Below are 15,580 nucleotides of genomic sequence, written 5' to 3'. Positions count from 1 at the left end.
GTTGCCCTGAAGAAATTGCCTGATAGACACCAAGGCAATGAAACATGTCGGCTGTAAGTAGGGTGTGAGTCGATAGGTAGTATTCACACCCTCCTTTTTTACTGTTTTGTGTTCACTGTTCGCAACATAGTAAGGAACGAAAGTAAAGTTGATAGTCCTAGTAGCGCAGTGTCTTATATGTTAAATGTTCAATGTTGTTAGTTGTGTTACATATAAGTTGTGTTCACTGCACCATCCACTGTCCTTTTTTCCTTTTTTTGGGGTCTGAGACACGTTTCCGTTACAGCTTGATGGCACCAATGATGAGAACAGGGCCAACCTGGTGAGTACCAGCCAGGGGTCCCATTGGTGGTTCGCCCGTGAGGTGCCATCTAGCTTTTCTCACATTTTTTGTCTGTGCTGTCTTATATGTATAGATCAGAGAGGTTGTTTTTTTAAAAGAGGCAATAGACTGAAACATTTGGACTATCCCTATACTGAAAGGAGTCCCTTGGGTGACGAATGTCCACCGCCAATGTTTACAGACTAACAATCAAATATTGCCACTAGAACTAGGACTATTGTTGCTGATTGGGTTCTGTGAGTGACAGGGCTAGGGATGACAGGTGGTGAATAGAGGGATTACACCAGGATGGGTGGGAGGAGTGCCCCTTGACTCTGAATAGGGCTGTGCTCTGCCACCTCAATGAGCGACTGATGACTCTGCCCTGCACCAGGAAGAGGGAAGACTGTCAACAGAGTGCTCCTGACTGTACTTGTCATCACAATGCTGGCTCCACCTCCTGTGGAGCGTCTGATGTCCCTGCCATGCACACTGAAAGAAGAAGCCAGGGCCTGAAAAACAAAGTGCTCAGAGACTGACTGGATTAGGCAAAGGCCCCCCTGGCCAGGGAGAACAAAAGAAATGCTGTATAAAAGTAGGAGCCCTACTCCTAAGAAATCAGATCCTGTTTCCGCCAAGAAGAAACTCTGCCCGAAGAGAAGGACCTGGGAAAGCTTCATGGAGGACTACTGTCTCTAATCCTGAGAGACTGGCCTGTGGTGGGTGCCATGCTGCAAGAAGGAGAGGAGAAAAGACTGAAGTGACTTTTATCTACTTGTGCATCTTGTGAACAATCTCCAAGGGCTTGCTGGTGAACTTGCCCCCTGAACTGCGCCCCAGGAACAGTGGGCGCTACCCCCCCTTCTGAAGAAGGAAGCTGCTGCTGGTGTTATTTCCCCCTTCAGCGCTGACTCCGGAGACCTGAGTGCGACTGGGAATCTGTCCCGCACTCTGAGAGCGTGTGTGCCACATCCCGCCGAGCAAAGTGACCTCTGAACGACTGTGCCGCAATTAGCATCGTAACGGCCTGGCCTGAGCACCGCGAACTGCTGCAACATCGAGCCGGAGCTCGCACCGCAAGAACGGACTGTCCGGTCCAAGCAACGTGAGTCTGTGGCCCCCGAACTGTAGAGCACGCTGTAAAGACTGGCTGCACCTGAACTCGCCTCTCCAGGACGACAACCTGTTGACAGCGCACCGTCGCTGAATTCACCTCAAGCTGCCGCCCCCTCCCTCTTCAAGACCGGGACGGACGCCGAGCTCAAGAGCCGCCGCACAACGCATCGCTGCCCTCCGAGAAGCGGAAACTACTGGGCCATCGAGCCGTAGCCGTAGCTCGCCACAAAGGAAGACCGCACCGCGATGTGGGACGTCCCCTCTACACCTGCTTTTGTCCGCCCCGACCCCCGAGACCAACGGTACTGTAAATAGAATCGCAGTACGAGTCGCACTCTCTCACTACGGCTTGCACCGCCTGTGTGCATTGAGGCCCCTTGAACGCCTCACGCTGTGTGCAGTGTCCCGCTTCGCATCGGGTAAACCCTGAAGTACGGCCCGCACAAACCACGGATGACTCGTACTCTTCCTCCGCATAGGCCGCGTCGTACCGTCTAACGCGCGGCGCGTGAGCTTTGGCAGGACTTTCCATTGGTGATCGTACGAGGTGTACAAGAGCGCTACGAAGCGCTCAGGCATCCGCGAACCGCGCAACAACGCTTGAAACGTTGCATATATTGCTGGTAAGTCGTTTTTGAGAGTCCTATAACCCATTTTAAGTCTGGAACATTACATTTAAGAACTGTGGCATTTTTAAAAGTAACTGGAACATTTAAAGACTGTATTTACAAGCCTGCTTGAGAGTTACATATAAAGAAGTATATTTTTACAGAACAACAGTCTTGTGTCCCTGTGTGGTGTGTTCATGATTTATTGTGTGTGTTATGACAAATGCTTAACCGTATGTGCTCTGGGGATTAGCCTTGCCTGCTCGCGCCACGCCGCCTAGAGGGTGAGCAGGGGTTATTTCTAGGAGTAGCCCTTTGCCCTGACTAGAGGAGAGGATCCCTGCTTTTTACAAGTGTATACCTGTGCCAACCAGAGACCCCCAATTCTAACAGTGAGCTATTGCATTGCAAAGCAATCATGTCACTCGCACTTTAGCTTTTAACATTTTAAGCTAAAGTGCGGGTGCTGCAATTGCATCTAAAGTGAAGAAATAGAAAAAAATATATTTTTCTATTTCTTTACTTGTAAAGCAATTGCGGCACTCGTGCTTCGTTTAAGATGTTTAAAGCAAAAGCGTGGGTGCCGCAATTGTAACAAAAGTAAACAAATAGAAAAAAAATGGCAGCTGCACGTTTTTCTTTTCTATTTATTTACTTTTGCTACAGTGGCGGCACCGGTGCTTTAGCTCTAAACGGTTGCAGGAGAGCATGTTCATGTAAGAAAATAGTGCAGGGAGGCTGTAATTAAAAGGTAGGGAGTAACAACACATGTAACGGGGGTGGCCTTATGGGAGGTTACAAGAAAAGAAAAGGCAGTACTAAGGAGGGACTACTAAGCCTATTGACCAATGAAAAGCAACCATTTACAAACGGCAGTGACAGGAGCTAATTAAAAAGATGGGCAGAAAGTGGGCAGAGGTTCATGCCCAAATCCTGAATACAGCATGTCTCGAAGAGACAGAGAAAGCGCTGGCTAGGTGAGACCTAAAACTGCAGCATCCACTGGACATTTCTCTAGAAACCCTACCATCCAGTCTTCAACACGGCCAGCTTCATCCACTTCTGGAGATAGCTGAAGAGCTATATTTTTGAACTCCCTTCTGGCCATAGCCCCCATATGTTTCTGTACTATGTGCTGTGTTTTCTCTGATTTCAGAAATCTTTGACATCTATTCTTGGTCTCCTACTGGTTTCCGTGCCTTGGGAGAGAATACTCCAACAAGCTGGCCCTGAGGGCTAGGGATTTTACAGGTGTAAAACGCAGACACAGAAAACATCATAGCACGATTGGTCTTTAATCATGGACTTTTTTTTGGATCTCTATCCTACCTGAGTTTTGAAGGTCAGAATGGGCAATTACATGCCGGTTTTACCATGCATATGTTCTCCATTACTGACCTGCCCTCCGCAGACTAATTCCTAAAAGTAGTATGTGGAGTGATTTGTGTGAGGAAACACTGGGTTGATGCCCATGTTTCAAACAACTAGATATCCATATTATTGGCAGGCACTGTTTGCGTCAGTTCCTGGAGTTAACAGAGTACTGCGATTGAGCCTGTATGCCTTGGAAAGCAAGAAGCTCAATTCACTCCAAACACTTCCTTACCTGCCCAATCTGGATCAGAAAACCACAGAAACCCCAGAGTCCAGGCAATTCAAATAATCCAGCTATGGTAAAGCAGAAAGGCACATGGGAGCTAAGAGCAATGACTGGGGGGGCAATAGAAAGCATGGAGGCCAGAGTAACATCAGAAGGGGTATACCACAATAAGAAAGAACAGAATGTTATCACTATTGCACATACTCCTTAATTTCACAAACCACTCAAAGAATATAATAATGTAATGGATAAACCCACTTTTCCAGAAAGGCAAAGGCCTTAGAGGAACACTATTATTTATAATGGACAAGAAAGCCTCACCCACACTTCTGGGGCATGCTTCATTATAGGCCGACGCATCCCACCCTCATATGGTGATACACACAGGGTGGTGAAAACCTTAGTGTGAGGGAGTTCAAGATAAATATTATTGGATAAACAAGGGATCCAGAGTACAGTTCAAATTATCTTTGTGTAAACACAAATGAATTTCCTGTATTCAAAGGTACACGATGTTGTATTAAAAATCAGAAGGGTGTTGAGAACTGAGAGAATATATCTCAGCCATCCTGCGAACATGTATCAGACCATAGAGTCTCTTCAGCCCCTGGAAAGCACATTAGGTATAACAAGGGGCACGATTCTTGAGAAATGTGTGACTACAGAAGGTGTTCCCCTCTGCAGAGACCAGGTGGTCTGATCAACCCTAAGACATGGATATAAAACAGACTATGGGGTCTAAGGTAAGACTTATTCTCACCTTTGCATGAGCATACACATTTTATTCACAGTAGTGATCCTATCTGCCCTGCTGAAAGCCCAAGACTCTTTACAGGTCGTTTTATGGGCTGAAACATGTTGCTACCTGATAGGATGATTGAGATAATCTCTTAATTTGCATCCCCCTTATGTTTTTTAATGTTGCCCTGGGTACCTTTGCCAAAAACGTGTGAATGAGGCTTTCACGTCTTTTATGACTAATAGCATTCCTAGGTTGTTTATCCATTAAATTACAGCATTTTTTGTGTGGTTAATAATAACATACGGGGTCATGGGAGCCACAGTGTTCAGAGTACTGGCAAAAGTGGGTATGGGAACCAGAGTCCAGCTAGTGTAACAACCCACAGAGAACATAAATTGCAGTCACTATTCAGACAGATAGTGTCATAGGGACAATAGAGTACCACGATTAAACAGCCAGAAAGTGCACTTAAGTCTACAAACGCAGAGAAGGGACCATTAGGACCATAAAAGCCAAAGAAACAAATCAATTGTTCACCGGATATTGTTTGCACGACATTAACAATCGATACCAGTGTGACACAAGAGGCAGTCATGTTTTTCCTCTGAGTCCTTGCACAACCTTAACTTGCCTTGAGCCAGATTCACTTGTACTCACACTTACCTTGAGCACACACTCACCTTGCCCGCAGAATTTGGATGCGCTTCTCGCTCCAGCAGGATTTCAGCCACATTTAACTTTCCATACTTTGCAGCAACATGGAGAGGGGTAAATCCTTTCTGAGGAGAAACAGAGCAAATCAGGGTCCACCACTTTGCTGAGATAAGTAATGATATACTGATGAAGAGACCAAGGGAGGAAAAGGCCCAGACGTTCATTATGGAGTAGGTAGAGGAGCAGACAGACGTAGGGATACGTTTATTATGAAAATGAAAAGAGGCACAGAGGAAAATTGAAGTAAGGGAGCCGGGCAGGAAGGATTAAGAGAACCATACAGGAAGTAGTAAGTCATCTGAGCTTGCTAGGAAGCAAAGACAGCCACTGGGAGAGGTCATAGCAAGAAGCAAGGATAGGTCCAGGAAGAAATAAGGTGAGGACCAGGAATAGACTCGGGCAAAAAGAAAGGAGAGAAAATGTTTGGAAATAAGGTTAGGGCCAGTTAGAGACCCAGGTTGAAAGTGGGGAGAGATCCAGGTAGCAGGTAAGGTGAGTCCCAGGACAAACAAAATTTAAGTGAGACCCTTGCATGAAGTTTAATAACGTTAGAAAAATTCACAAAGGCAGAAAGCCGGGAGAGACCTATGCAGGAAGTAAGGAGAGTTTTAGGCATATGTATGAATTAAAGCGAGCATCAGGCAGAAGAGAGATGCCTTGTGAGAGGGCCAGGTATGAAGGGCAACAGAGACCCATGCTGAAAGCAAGGACAGACTTGTGGAGAGGCGTAGGAGAGTTCCACACAACCACAAGGACCAGAGCGAATAGCCACAGATGGATTGGGAGCTAAAGCCTGCCCTAAAAAATATTTTTGTATTTGCCCTACATTACAGCAAACAAGCAGACGCAGGACCGGATTCAGAGTTAGCTGGATAGGGCATTCTGTCATAAACATTACAGAGTAACCTATCTCCTATCCACCAAACACATGGACCGCCTGCTCTATTATGAGCCGGGTGATCCATACCTTTTCTGATGGAAGTGCCCCCGGTGACTCCATTGTCAGAAAATTTACTCCAGTGGCCCACTAGGTTGAGGCCATGAGATTACAGACACCAGATTGCCTGCCCTATTTGGAACGGACAGTCTGATGCACTTTTTTCTGTCCATCATCGTCAAAACGAAAATAATTTTGTGCAAGGTCGCCTAAAAGAAGGTGACTGTGCACCAAACTTTCAATACCTTCATAGGAGCCGTCTGGGCAGCGGCTTTCATGATGGGACAGATATAACCGTAGTCCGCAGGCTAATGGTGAAATCTTAATTTGGCAGGCGACAGTCCAGATGGGTTGGCAGAGGGGATGACTTCTAGCACCATGATGCATGGAAAGCCACTCACATTAGTCTAGTTCAGGTCCTTTAAGCAAGCCCAACCCTACCCACAAGGGTATGTTCAGTTTTTGACTCATTATTTTCTTCTTTTATACGGTCTGAACAATTAAGTGCACAATTCTCCAAATATATGGGCTAGAAATTCAAAGGCAGATATAAAAAAAAACCTCATGGAATATGAGCATACTTTGGGTCTAGCAAAGCACCCAGGACTGTTATTCCAACGCAGTAGAAGAAGACTGTGTGTGCCACATCTCTAGGGCTGCTTACAAGGGTAGATTGACTAAGGATCCTTGAGCCCTTCCAGTCCTAATAGTATCCAATGTTCTGTTACCTACAGAGAATTTCCTATGTCTCCTATGGACATTTCAGCCATAGCATAAACTCAGGTATAAATATGGAGACAACGAGGCAGAGTGTATGCAGGACTCCGGCAGCAAGTCAGAAGAGTCTTGGGTAAGGCCAGAAGAAATAGCTACTTACGTTCAGAAACAATATTTCATGTGGAGACCATATCTTCCAACAGATGTCTCACCTTATTAATACCTTCCTGGTACCATACTGGATCAATATATATTTCTCCCCAGCAGCAGCTCTACAGTATTGCCAACTGGCGATGTACCACTTGGCCGCAACTCTGCCCACCCTAAAGTTGATAACATTAGGCAATAACAGATGCCAATGTGATTCTGTCAGTTCCTTGGCACTTTTTCTATGCCCGATAGAGGCATGCGGAGGGGAACTGAGATGGATTAAAGACAGCGAATAGGCAGAATACTGTGTTTGCATATTATGGGATCCTATTAATTATGGCACTAACTCAACAGTGGAGAAAGGATAGCACTGAAGAATCTGCCTGAAGAAATAGTGCCTGATTTACAAACTGCATTTTGCAGTACTTCAATAGTACTACAGTAGTACTACATAATGCAATTCACAAACCTATGTGCAGAGACCTCCACCTCTCCTATCTTTTCTATGTAGAGAGCTCCACAAAAGTATGCCAACGTTTCAGGCGTAAATGTGGGAGGAACAAAGGGAGAGTGACTGGAAAATGGCGGATACCTACTCCTAAATGGAAAGGTATTGTGGAGCAATAATGAGCGGTTTAGATATTGACAGGCTCCTACAAACACCCATCCACAAAACAGTAAGATCATTGTTATTCATTAACTACACTTCTAAAGTTGCTACAGGCAAAAAGTCCAAAAACAGTTGTAAGTGTACTACAGTCCAGCCTTGAAATAAGGTAAGCACCACACATGCCCACTCACAGGTACTGCAGGACACTACCACAAAATAATGGAGACAGGTACTTAATATAACACCTTATAGGAAATAATGATGAATAATTTAAAAAAATTCCCTTTTAAATTAAATATATATTATTGTTTTTAGTGTGATGAAGTTAGCTTAAATTAAAAAATATATATTTTAGGATTTTAGATTTATTATTTAAGTTTAAAAAAAAATCAATTAAATGTTTACCAACATGTTTTAAATTATTCACAATAAATACAAACACACAGATTTAAATTAAATTGTCAAAATAATAATTAAATAATAAAATGTTTGAGGCTGGTGTTTAAATGTTCGATTGAAAAATCTATACATTAAATTAATATATATTTTCACTATTTATTAATTAAACATTTAATTTGATAAGTTAGAGTGTTGCACCTTTAATAAACACAATTTTTTTTTCATTATATTTTATCATAGGGAGATATCTGACTATGATTAAAAAGTTATGAGTAGTAATTGAACACCCGTGAATTCAATCTTAGATGTCTCCACCACCTGAACTGAGTGTTCAAGCCTTGTAAGTTTGCACTTAGGGGTAAATCCAGACTCGGAAATAGTGAATAGCAAAAAGATTTATATTTACACTTAGGTTCAGAAATAGATTACACATGAGTAAATGTACATGAGTAAAGTTACCTTTGTGAATTGGGCCCATAGACTCCACAAGAAATATTGTTAACAAAGGATGCCTCTTCCTGCTGATTCCTCAGCTTATGAATGAGTCTTAAACCAATACCCTCTAGGAGGTGTAATGGAAAAGTGCCAATCACCCAAGTAAGTCTTGCAACACAGTCTTGTCAAAGTATGTCACTATGTGCTTGAGATATGGGGCAACAATTTTTAGTTAAAGTATGTACATGCGACCAGATGCCAATCACCGGAACTCTTTTGATGAAAGCAGGAGGAACCTTCTTCTTGTTTATGGCATAGCAGATCTTAATGTAAAGGGTAATCTAATTCAAAATGGTGAGCCTTGACACTGCTTTACACTTCTTGACTCCAGTGAGATTCACAAAGAGCTAATCATACATTCTGCCCTATTGTGTGTCATTGATAAAGTAAGACACTGCATCTCTGGTGTCCAGACTCTATAGCTTCTTCTCCTCACTGATAGGAAGAGGGAAGAATGAGACAGTTTATCAGTGTTAAATTCTCTGAGTGATAGGTGGACCTGGAGGACATGAATTGCCCTGAATCTACTGACTGAATTTATTGTCAATAAGAAAGCACTTTGCATTGTCAGAAGATAAACTGCGCAACTGTACATCAGCTCGACTGGGAATGCCATGAGGAACATCAACATAAGATTCATATCCCACTGAAGACCAATAAACAGGGTTGGAGAAAATTATGGTGACATAAACAAAGAAGTTTTGCTAGGGAGACACATGAAGTAGATAGGGCAGCTAAACAACCTTTTACCAAAGCCACTATCAGTACATGCTCAGCAATGGTGGGCAGAAGACAGTGTGAAGTGTTGCACATCAGAAGGCGGGCTTGGACTTTTTGGTGGGTTTCCTGGCTTCCAACATAGCATCTGCAACCTCAGTTAGTAAGTTGGCAATTTCAATCTCCATGAGTTCAAATGCAGCATTTGTGGATTGGGATGAAGGATCTGGCAATCCTGATGTGAGAGCAGGTCCTCTCGATGCAGAATGAGGAAATGGCCAATTGCTGAGCTTCAACAGCTTGGTGTACTACATCCTCCTCACCAAGTATGGGGTGAGCAGGATCAGCTGTGGTCAGCCCTTCCCTGCACCTTTTGCGGAACTCTCAACAGAGGTGGTATTGAGGGGAGTGCAAAAAGCAGGCCCCATAACAAACTGACCCTGAAGGCACCTGCCAGGGAAGATGGAAGTGAATAGCACAAAATAGACCCTATGTGAATAGATACTCCTTTGGACATCCCTATTTGGACAAAATCATTTCTGTCACTTAATCATGAAGTTTCAACTCATGTTTCTCCGAGGAGAAGCAACTCAGAGCATCTCCATACAAGTTAAGAGTAGCCGCGAACTGTGTAGCTACTGGGAAAATGATTGTTGCTGGGACCATCACCACTTCCATAGCCCATCCCAAGTATCATGCAACAATGTCTCAATAGGAGGATATGATTTCAAGGGTAATTACATTTGTGTAATTATTTATCCCCTTGATATCATCTCCTTCTATTGACTTCCATTGAAACATTGCTTCATTATACTTTAAAAAGTCTCAACTTGGGCTAGCTAGGGATCTCTCTCCTGTGGTTTATAATAGTATAACCCTCATCCCTAAGCAGGATCCATGACTCCACACCACCCTTCATATTGATGCGATGGATGCTGGCAGTGTTGTCTGACAGAACTTGATTTTCGTTCTGAGATGGAAAGGAGGAAAGCCATCATGGCAAGATGGACTGGCCACAGCTCCAACACAACTATGTGCAGGCACTTCTCCAAAATAGATCACAGGCCCTGCAGCTTTGGAGTCACTGGGATAAGTGCCTCAGCCCACTGAGCAGGTGTTCCTAACCACTGTAATCTCCATCTTGGAGGACTCAAGGGATTACCCACCAACAGATTGGAGGGACTCCCACCAGTACAGATATGGGAGGGCAGAAATGTAGCTCTGCATCCAAGCCAAAACACTCCTCTGATGTTGAAGCTATTGTTTCCTCAAGCACCACTAATGAGCCGTCATCTACTATTTGGTATGTGACCAACAGGATACATGAGGCCTTCAGTCCTAGTAGGTATAGGTCTTGCAGAACTAGGATTGGCGTGCGATAGTGCTGTGACCTGATGGTGAATCTCAAGTAGCACCTCTGAACCATAAGGATTGGCAGATGAAAAGAGGCATCTTGAAGGTCCAGGGAACACCAGCCAATCCCCTGCATTGAGTGCCAACGGAACCTGGCTTAGGAACAATATTTTGAACTTGTCCTGCTGGATGAATAGATACAAGAGGTTACCGTTAAGGATGAGTCTCAAGTTTCCACCCTTTTTGTAGACCAAGGAGTAAAATTGGAGACAAAAAAGTAAATTCCTATGGCCTTTTCCTCCAAGGGCAACAACGTTTTGGCCCATGTGTTCACCAGGGCAAGAAGGTCTGCCTCCAAGATCGAGGTGTGAAGCTGGTTTAAGGAGGGCAGCCTGAAATGGAAGACAGGATTAGGTGAATAACACCACAATATGTTTTGATTACCTCCCAGTGAGTGCAGAAATAGGAGAGCTCCCCCAATCAGAAGCTAGTTGTGTAGAAGGGGGAGTTAAAAAGGTTTTGAGGCAGCAGAGCCAGCAGATGTTGGGGACTGGAGATGCTGCTGTTGTTGTGGTGATGACAACATCTAGATCCTCCTCTGCCCTGGACGGAGTGATATATTTGTTGGGGCATTTAAGTCAGTTGCTAAGGTTAGCCCTATTGGGACTGTTGTTTCCTGGACTAGCGTAGAAAATTCTATACTACTCATGTTATTGCTTCATTGGGGAGGTCATGAACAGCAAGGATGCCATGTCTCTGCTACTTTTAAAGCCCTCTAGGGAGCCTTTTTTTCTTTTTATCCGAACAGCTACTCACGACTCAAAGGCATGTCTATGAGGAATTCTTAGATATCTCCTAAGAACCCAGTGGAATGCATTTAAGTGTGGAGAAGTAAGGTAACAGCCGTACCAAAGGATTGAGTCATGGTCTTCGCAGAATTCAGACTGCACTTCAGGATTTTTTAGTAACCATCCAAACCATGGGGAATTGTGGGTGGCAGAAATTTTGCGGATCCCCACAGATTCTGGAACTTCTCCCCCAAAAAAGTGAGCAAAATATGTGAATTTAGCCAAAGTTGCTGTTTACTCAAACAGCAAGCCTTCTGGAACCTTTGCAAATTGGGACCTTAGATCTGAAATGGAGTCTGAGATCTGGAGTAATTACACTAGATTTTGTGTACTTACATTCTCTCACTTCCCCCAACATATGCATTTGTAAAGCACATGTATTACCCAAAGGTATCAAGGCGCTGAATAACAGATGTTTATTGTTACCCAACTCAATGGTACTCACTTTATCGATCTCAGAAGGATGAAAGGCTGAGTGGACCCGCCGAGATTTGAACCTGTGAGCATGAGGTCGAACATAGGACCCTACAGCGGACGCATTAGCCCACTAAGCCACTAGACCCGGCCCTAACAACATGTTGTGCTTTTTCATTGACAAGCCTCTCAACATTGTACCCCCTCTAGTCCTCTGTGCGTGCTCTGTGGTTCCAATACACCGAGATAAGTCAAGCTTCGGTGCTAGGTAGTGGGTTATCACCTCTATCTCGCTTCATGCACTTTGGACAGCTTAGCTTGCTGTAAGGGTGCATGAATAACGAGCAATAAAATACATGAGTCTTTATAGTATCGTTGACTGCTCTCATGACCTTCACCCAGTTTCAGGGGTGGATTGGCACTGCGGGCACTCGGGCATGGGCCAAAGGGCCTGTGTCTCAGTGGACTCTGTGGGCCGTTTTTTTACCCCCTTTACCAGTCCACAGAGAGCACTGACAGGGAGAGGAAAGCAGCTTCGCTGTGCTGCCGCCCTTCAGTGTTGATCAACTGTGGCCTCTCCTTGACCCCCTGCCCTGCCAAGCAATCATGCTGATAGTGGGCTGGGAGGGGGTGATTGTGTGCCAGAATCAGCCTCCCAGGGGGCCAGGTGTTGCTCAGGCCTATGAGCCATGTTCACCTCGGCTCCCCTGGGGCCCACGCAGCCCAGAAACAGTGCTTGCATTAGTCCTCGCCCACTGCCCTTCTCATTCAGGGCATAGTGGGCGAGGAAGAATGGGTCTCACTATGGGGGCCAGGTGATGTGGGGGACTCGCACCATCTTCACCTTAGCCTCCCCCACACCCCAATGGATGGCCCATAAGCTGTGTTTTTGCTTTAGCCCCTCTCCTGCCATGTCATTGCCCCGAGGCAGTGAAGGGCTGGGGAGGGCTGAGTAATTTACAAATAGCTGGGGCCTCGCTGTTTTCAGGTGCTCCTGCGCTGGAGTTCTGGGGAATAATTTTTAAGAGAAAAAGACTTCGCTGTTTTCAGGTGCTCCTGCACTGGAGGGCTGGGGAATCATTTTTCAAGAGAAAGGGGCCTCGCTGTTTTCAGGTGCTCCTGCGCTGGAGGGCTGAGGAATAATTTTTTAAGAGAAAGGGGCCTCGCTGTTTTCAGGTGCTCCTGCGCTGGAGGGCTGGGGAATAATTTTTTGAGAGAAAGGGGCCTTGCTGTTTTCAGGTGCTCCTGCGCTGGAGGGCTTGGGAATAATTTTTTAATAGAAAAGGGTCTCGCTGTTTTTGGGTGCTCCTGCGCTGGGGGGCTGGGGAATAATTTTTTAAGAGAAAGGGGCCTCACTGTTTTCAGGTGCTCCTGCGCTGGAGGGCTGGGGAATAGTGTTTTAAGAGAAAGGGGCCTTGCTGTTTTCAGGTGCTTCTGCGTTGGAGGGCTGGGGAATAATTTTTTTAAGAGAAAGTGGTCTCGCTGTTTTCAGATGCTCCTGCGCTGGAGGGCTGGGAATAATTTGGTAATAGAAAGGGGCCTGGTTGTTTTTCAGGTGCTCAGCTTGCAGGACATTGTCACCTTGGCCCTGTGTCCTTCCCAAGAACAATGTCCTCCCACTTACATTCCCTGAGTTTTTCATGAAAGGGCACGCCTGCGAATGTGGGCCACGCCCGCGAATGTGGGCCACTTTTTTCGTCAGTGCCCGGGCCAAATTGTGATCCCAATCCGACCCTGCCCAGTTTGCAATATTTTGAAATATATATCTATACACTCATGGTCAGGGCACGAAAAAAACATTATAATGAGAGAGGAATTCAATTGTTCTTTTTAGGAAGTAAAAAGACAATTCACATTCTCCCGGGGAGTTATTTAGCAAGCAAAATATATACTTACATTTGAAATTATGGGTAAATCTGTGGGAATTCAGACTTAGGGGTCCATTAGGATGGCGGATGGATCGCCACTGCCATGCAGGCGGTGGCGATCCGTCCGCCATCCTTGCCCATCCGCCACCTTTCTTCCCCCGCCATATTACAATGGCAGGGGGGACCGTGGCGGAGGGGAAGACCGTCTGATATGGTGGCGGTGTCCATCAGACACCGCCAGCCATATTAGGGTGGCCTGGGAGGAATGCCTTTCCGTGGCGGCAATGCCACCACGAAAAAGGCATGCGGTTCCTGCTTTGGGCGCCCGTTGCGGGCCTCCATGGTGAAGGGGGGGTGGGAGGTGCACATGGGGGTTACCTATGGTACCCCTCTGCGTTTCACAGCACAACATGACAATCACCGTGTGGTGCCTGTCATGTTGTGCTATGAAACGCACAACAAGCATTTTTCACATTCCGGCGGCAGGTGCTTTAAGCACCGTCCGCCGCAATGTGAAAAATGTGGGATGCACCCGCCACTGTGGCGGTTGCATCCTAATTGGGGGCACGGTTCCTCCGCCCTTGTGGCGGATGATACCGGCCACCGACAGGATGGCGGACGGGCTTTGTCCGTCCGCCATCCTAATGGACCCCTTAGATTGTCTACAGATATTATGTGGAAAATATACCTTTATCATGCTTTTAACGAAGAGTAGATCTTCAAATGAGGCAGCAACCATAGTGCTTTTATGGCAAGGCACGGAGGCTACCATTATTAAGCATTTCCGTTATTGCCCCACTCACACCAGCAATAGACTAAAGAAAAGTCAAACATCTCAGCATTTTCATAATACTTTGAAAAGCTCAGAACTAAGCATGGGCGGAAAATCCGTTCCGCTCGCGGATTTTGCGGATTTTCGGGAAATTCGCAATCCGCGAGATTCGCGAATCTCCCGCAAAATCCGCAAATCCGCGAGCAGCGGATTTTGCTCGCACTGCTCGCACTGTTCGCGTGACTTCGCGCCCCGCGAATAAGTGCAAAATTGCAGAAATACGATCTTAGCAAAACTGAAAGTAACTACTTACCAGGTTCAAAAGTTCAGGCTCATCATTAGTAGCCATTTCCTGTAGTGCTTCCTGAGGGGCCCCTCCAGAGTTCAGTTGCCAGTTGAAACTATTATGTGACCCTGCTCTGAACCTCAGAATAGTTACACATATGCCACAAAGGTCCTGAATTACAGCTAAGGGAGACAAGCAGGAGCCAGGCTGGAAGTTAAAATCCATTAATCAGCCCCTAATTCATTATTGTCAGTTGGGGCAGGGCAGGTGTTGTAACTAATTTTGCAACAATGAAAGCACTTAGCAAGTGCAAAAGATCACTAATCAGGGCGCACTAAGGAAGCAGGTGCCAGCTAAAAAAATATTCTGTGACACATTAATCAGCCCCAAATTAATTCAGGTCACTTGAGGCAGGGAAGGTGTGCTTTGCTTTGCCGAAAATAATGTACACTGGACAACCAGAGGGTGTGGTGATGAAACAGAGGGTGGCATGGGTGGGCCAGAGGGTGGCATGAGTAGTCAGAGAGTGGCAGTGGTGACAGAGAGTGGCAGTGATGAAGAAGAGTGTCCCAAACAGGCTGGACACGTAGAAACAACAAGTTCGCAAAACTTGCGACCCGACAGGTAAGTTCGCAAATTGCGAAATTGTAAAAACCCTCGCGAACTGGCAGAAACACGGGCGAACACAAAAAAAAAATCCGCAAATTCGCGGGAATTCGCGGATTTTGCGGATTGCGAATCCGCAAATCCGCAAAATTCGCGAACGCGAGATCCGCAAAATTCGCCCATGCTTACTCAGAACCTGCAGCCATCTTACTTCTCTTATTTCCCTTCACAAGCAAGACTGTGTTTTGCTCTTTTGAGATATTGAGCTGGTTTGATTAAAGACGCATTGTTGTGTTGCAGGTCTAC

General features: G+C 45.6%; 1 protein-coding gene across 10 annotated transcripts in view; it reads right to left on the bottom strand.

The window, feature by feature from the left end:
* ANK1 (ankyrin 1) overlaps nucleotides 1-15,580 on the bottom strand; it is a 1,037,654-nt gene that overhangs the window by 513,152 nt on the left and 508,922 nt on the right. For all 10 annotated transcript variants that reach the window (XM_086943592.1, XM_086943597.1, XM_086943588.1 and 7 more), the window contains one exon: nucleotides 5,069-5,167. In XM_086943592.1, coding sequence (XP_086799718.1) covers nucleotides 5,069-5,167 — 99 coding nt within the window. The remainder of the gene's footprint in view (nucleotides 1-5,068; nucleotides 5,168-15,580) is intronic.

Source organism: Lissotriton vulgaris, chromosome 11, assembly GCF_964263255.1.
Source record: "Lissotriton vulgaris chromosome 11, aLisVul1.2, whole genome shotgun sequence".
Lineage (NCBI taxonomy): Eukaryota > Metazoa > Chordata > Amphibia > Caudata > Salamandridae > Lissotriton > Lissotriton vulgaris.
Note: the sequence above shows the minus strand (reverse complement) of the source record. Positions and strands in the feature narration are given on the sequence as shown.